This window comes from Diabrotica virgifera, chromosome 3, assembly GCF_917563875.1.
Source record: "Diabrotica virgifera virgifera chromosome 3, PGI_DIABVI_V3a".
Taxonomy (NCBI): Eukaryota; Metazoa; Arthropoda; class Insecta; order Coleoptera; family Chrysomelidae; genus Diabrotica; species Diabrotica virgifera.
Window position 1 is genome coordinate 252,200,600 of NC_065445.1, and position 6,000 is coordinate 252,206,599.

Here is a 6,000-nt window from a genome sequence, read left to right on the forward strand (position 1 = left end):
TACAGATGCTGAAAATATTCTTTATTTGCTCAACAATTTACATCCAGCTATAAATTTCACTCTAGAAACCGAGTCCAACAAGTCTATAAATTTTCTAGACCTTACTTTAACTAGGATGGACAGTAAATTAATTTTTTCAGTCTTTAGAAAACCTACTCAGACTGACCATACCATCCCTAGATCTTCTAACCATCCTTTTCAACAGAAGATGGCTTCTTTTTATTGCTACATCCATCGTTTACTTAGTCTACCATTATCAGATACTAATTTCAATTCAGAATTAGATATTATCAAACAACTTGCATATAGTAATGGTTATTCCCCTACTTTAGTTAATAACATCCTCAACAAATTAAGGAGTAAAAGGAATAGATCCCTAGCTTACAATTCTGTCGTTAACAATTCCACTACAGGAGTTATGTATAGATCAATATCATGCATAGGTTATCCTTCAGATAATATAGCCAAAATCCTAAATAACATCCCCAACCTTAAACTATCATTCAAATGTAAGGAAAATATCAAATCTATTTTTTCTCATACCAAAGATAAAATTGGAAAAACATCAAAAAGTGGTATATACAAATTGTCCTGTGGAGACTGCCCTGTTACTTATGTGGGGAGAACTATGCGACCTTTGGAAACACGCATCAAAGAACATTTGTCTAAGATTGACAAATCTAGTTTTGGCAATCACTTACATGCTTCTAAACATAACTTCAGTCCCCAAAGAGATAGTAGGATTCTACATAGTATACCCATTAACAACTATACAAAAATGAATTTATTAGAAGACTTAGAAATTAGCAGGGAATTAAAAAGAAATCCTCAAAATTGTGTTAACACCCAGGTTCAATTAAATTGTAAATTTGATCCAATCTTTAAGAAGTTTCTTTAATACTGTTATATTCAGCATGCCCAACAATTGCTCTAGTTTTTTGAACATTACTTTATAACATATTTGAATTTTCTTTCATTGATTACAATAAGTAAATATTTTCGATTTGCCTTTTAATAATAATATTGTTTTCAAACAGTTTTGGAACTCTGAGCTTGTCCAACGGTGCTTCTCCTTGGTTTTCATCTATCTCACTTCTATATTTGGTCAGAACTGACTGGTTGTTTGGTTTTTTAATAATTAATAATACTTTGATAATTTGATTATTTTCACATTTAACTTTACTTTAAACTTAACAATTGTCATTTAAATTTAACTTCAGTTTTCATATTAATTTCATTAATTAGTAACCTATGACAACTTAGTCATTTTCAAAAAAAAAAAAAAAAAATTTTAAATAATTTTAAAAACACAGATGTCGCTAGGAACTATTGTTTCCGTCAGCAGCCTGTCGTTTTTGAATATTGTCAGTAACAGCTGTTTGTAAGAATGGTAGCCATTTTATAAAAAACACATTAAATGTAATTTTTAAACATTTAAGGGTTTTTACCCTAACCAGTGGTTATATCCCTGGGTTTATTTTAAACTAAAGAATGTGTTTGTTCGAAGTTTTCTCTTCTTTTGAGGTTTTTACACCTATAAGACGTAAGTTTCACTTTATAATTTTTTATGAATAAGATTTTTCAACTTAGTCTTTTTATAGGATAGCTCTGATGATGGCATAATATGCTGAAAGTACTTAGCTGATTTAATAAATTTATTTACACACTATCAGTCTTTTGAAAACATACACCAGTTCCCGTTTAGATTTATATAGAAGTGTGTACAAGTCAAACAGTCTTTTTCTATTTCTATTATTTAATATTATTTTGTCTAGAAATTGTCTGATTAGGCCTATTGGGGATACCACACAAAAAACGCGCCTCCAGACTCTACCTCATAGGGGGGGGGGAAGGGTCAAAAATAGCATAATAGCATAGGAATGTTAAAATCATAATAAATAAATATATAGATGGAAAAGTAAGTAAGGTTTTGTTTTTATTGTATTCCTATGAGAATTCGAGAATCTGGTTGGAGCGCTGTAAAACCTAGATAAATAAATAAAATTAAACAACTTTATAGTGGAAATTGTTAGTTGAAAAATTTTCTACAAAATCGCTATGATGTTATTTTATTGTGAAATGAACGGAAAAAAAGTTATAACCTCCAAAAGAAAACTTTTTACAAAATTTTCTCTTATTTTTGTTTATAACTTTTTTGTTGGTCACTTGACGATAAAAAGTAAAAGATATAAAATTATAGAAAATTTAATTTTCTACATTTTATGTGTAATTAAATTTTCTGTACGGTTGCCAGTTTAGGAAATACAACGCGAAAGCCATTTGCACCACTTATTCCAAGATGGTGGCCGGAGGACAAGGGTGGCGACCCAAAAAACTTGAACTTACGCTTCTACTGAACCCCTCTATACATTAAAAAAATAAGATTGACTCATCTAAGAAATGCAACCCTAAATGTAACATTTCAATGGACTAAAGGATGTTACCAGAAAGTGGTTCCACGAGAAGTTTCAGATTTATTGTTTAGATCTGGGACTTCTCATTTCTCTCTAGATGTCGCTACCGAGCGAGATGTCGAATTATTTTCATAATTCTGCTTAAATAGACAGCTTCGTTTCGTTTCGATTCAGAGATGTTCATATAGCCCCATTGAAGACGTCTGGAGAGACAGAAACGTACGTATGGGGTTGTGGATCATCTCTGAACCGAGATGAAACATAAGCTGTTTTTTAATATTAAAAAGGAACTAATTCTGTCTCTTATTTATGTTTGTAGAATTCTTGGGAAAGAGTTTCTTGGCTTTCATTCTCGACAACATAGAATATCCCCCAGATACAGATTTGGACGAGCAAATTCCAGATCTATTTTTAAATTTGATTATTTCTTTTAATCTTCAATTTACTGAAGACATCGAGAACCCTGTTTTAGCAGCTTTAGAGGAACGAGACGTCGCTAAAACCTTTACTGAGAAGATTTTGTTACTCATTAATAGAGAAGGTAATGAAAATAATAATTTTATGTATTGTCTTGATATAAAATCTTCCATCTCCAAACAAAGCGTATTTACCAGTGATAATATATAAGAAAAAGTTTTCTGAGAATATATAAGAGGTACTATAGCAAACTCCACTGATTATATGTGTGATACGATGGGTTTTCCCTCAGATTACTGGATTCTTCCATTGTTATTGTGTTATAACAGTAAGATTATTGAAACCCAAAAGACATTTCGAATGTCGAAGAGTTAATGGTAAAATAACGAAGTAAGAATGGTTAAAGAACATAATCCCCCACTCACAATACAGGAAGTAAGTGTCTATGTAAATGTATATCAATCGAAGGTCAAATCATCGATGAATACGAGGACGATAGCTCAATCCTCTAATATAGAGGCTCAATCTGCCCATATCTATTCATTAAATCATATGACAAAGTAACAAAATATATCAATATATAGTAAAGGGTGATTCAGTGAAACGGTACGATTTGGCAACGCTGCTGACGATAAAATAGAGGATCCACGGGCTTGCGACGTAAACATTGTGAATCTAGAGAGTGGGGAGTTTAGTTATCATGGAGACGTAGTCGGGTGAACTACGCGTATTTGCTGTGAAAGCTTATTACAAAAATGGTGAAAGTTTTGGGCGTGTATAACGAGCAATTCGTTTACACTACCATTTGCCGCCCCGCGCTGCAGTTTCTTTTAACATGGCTTTTAAAACTTGGGTTAGGAACTTTGAAAGTAGTGGTTCAATATCACAGTAAAGAGATGACACTATCAGAACTGCTCGCACACCACAGAATATTGCAACGGTGCCAAATTCATTACATGCAGTCGTCGCAGTGATCTTCGAGCACTCGCGTGTAATGAATTTGGCACCGCTTCAATATTATGTAGTGTGCGAGCAGTTCTGACACTGTCACCTCTTTTTTGTGATGTTGAACCACTACTTTCAAAGTTCCTAACCCAAGTCTTGTAACTTGGTCTTGTGAACAGGGTGGCAAATGGTACTGTAAACGAAATTCTCGTTGTATACGCACAAAACTTTCACCATTTTTGACATAAGCTTTCACAGCAAATGCGCGTTGTTAACAAGACCACGCTTCCATGATAACCAAACTTCCCACTCCCTAGACTCACAGCGTTTACGTCGCAAGCCCGCGGCTCCTCTATTTTATCGTCAGCAGCGTTGTCAAATCGTACAATTTCACTGAATCACCCTTTATATTAATTTTTATGTATGTTTTAGAGGATCCTGTGAGAATTTTTGATCACGAACCAGCTCCACCCCATTCTCTTTTAAAATTATTTATCGACTTGTTCGGTCGAAGATCCACATCGGATTTGTTCTACACGAATGATGTAAGAGTTCTCATTGATATTATAGTTAGGAATATTTCGGATTTATCTACAGGGGATATGGTAAGTATTCCTTTCGAAACTTATTATAGAGTAACATGAATGTAAATACTCGTGGGGTATGTCTGTATAGTGGTAACAGGCCTTTCAGACCCATTGCTGGATGGATAATTTCCTCCGTTTTTTGTTCTTAGCTGTCAGCTTCCAATCTCTAATTTCCATCTTTGTGACATATTCCTTCACTAGATTTCTCCATTTCTTTCTTTGTATTCCTCTCTTTTTTGCCCTCAGGTACTTTCCAACCAAAATTCTTGAGTTGTCTATTACCTTGCATTCTTTCTTGATGCCCGAGTCATTCTAGTCTACGTTTTTTCACTACTTTTGTTATTGGAGGGTTAGCATAAAATTGGCACACTTCTACATTAGTTCGTCTTCTCCATTCTCGCTCTATTACTTTTCCACCAAACATTCTGTGAAGTATATTTCTTTCCCATGGTTCTAATCTGTTCTGTATGATGTGACCCATTGTGGGTCTAATTATAGTTTTGTATACTCTTTTTTTTGTATTACTGGATATATCTTTGGCCTTAATTATTTTGTTCATCCCAGCACATATGTTGCTCTTGGTCAATCTCCGGTTGATTTCAGATTCTTCCTTAGAAGGTCTGGTCAAGGGTCTAAGTACATATATTCGTCTCGAATTCTACAACTGAACCGTCCTCCACCTCTAATTTAAAGGACCCACTGGGATTTATTCCTTTTTGATCGGGATTTCCATGTAAATACTTGGATTTATTAATATTAACTTTCATTCCAACTTTAGAGCTTTTCCGAATTAGTCTTTTTGCTATACTTCCAAGTTCTTTTCCAGCGTACGCTAAGCTTTCGTGTTCTTTCTAGAGAAGACTACCGGACCTATTTATCCCACTCTCCCTTACAATTTTTTCTAAAAAACTATATTGAATAGAAAGGTAAACAACGGGTCTCCTTGGCGAACATGTTTTCTCACTTCGAATTCTTCTGAGACTGTACCATTGCATTTCACAGCACAAATGGTTTTTTTTTAATTATTGTCGTTTTTACCAATCTTCCTATTTTTTCTGGTCCTTGGAGCTCTTTTAGAGTCTGGAACTTTCTTGTTTTTGCTTATTTCGACTACTTTCTTTAATAAAGATACATTTTGTCTTCTACTTTTCAGAGAAGACGGCAGTATCTAGAACTTTGCAGAAGAGTGATGCGCAACACGAACTACGAGGAACACAAACACAAAGTCGATGAAATACTGAAATGTTTTACCAGAATATTCTGCGAAGAAAGCGAATTGAGTAAATTCGATCAGAAATTAGTCAAAGAAATCTCTAACGAGTTTCCTCATCTGTTTAAGTAAACCAAACATATACTTATTTTGGCTGTTTATTTATATGTGATATTTTTCCAATTTCATTTTTTGATATCAAAAACGTTTTTAAATCGATGTAGTTTATTGTCGTTTAGTTATATAGAAGAAGTCTATGAAAGTTGGAAATTGTGTGATAACAGATAAATTTGGTGATTATACTACCTATGCAATAGATAATCCAGTTAATTTATCATAAAATGCCCTCTTTATTCAAAATATATAATAATTTATTTATTAAATAGGTAAACTAAACGTCTCCACCGACTATCAACACATAACCTAA

At 33.5% G+C, this 6,000-nt stretch overlaps 1 protein-coding gene across 1 annotated transcript in view; it reads left to right on the plus strand.

The window, feature by feature from the left end:
* LOC126881704 (NCK-interacting protein with SH3 domain) overlaps positions 1–5,788 on the plus strand; it is a 31,260-nt gene extending 25,472 nt beyond the window's left edge. Inside the window, exons 7-9 of the mRNA XM_050646117.1 lie at positions 2,734–2,955; positions 4,209–4,381; positions 5,517–5,788. Coding sequence (XP_050502074.1) covers positions 2,734–2,955; positions 4,209–4,381; positions 5,517–5,705 — 584 coding nt within the window. The 3' untranslated portion in view covers positions 5,706–5,788. The remainder of the gene's footprint in view (positions 1–2,733; positions 2,956–4,208; positions 4,382–5,516) is intronic.
* The last annotated feature ends 212 nt before the right edge of the window (positions 5,789–6,000 follow it).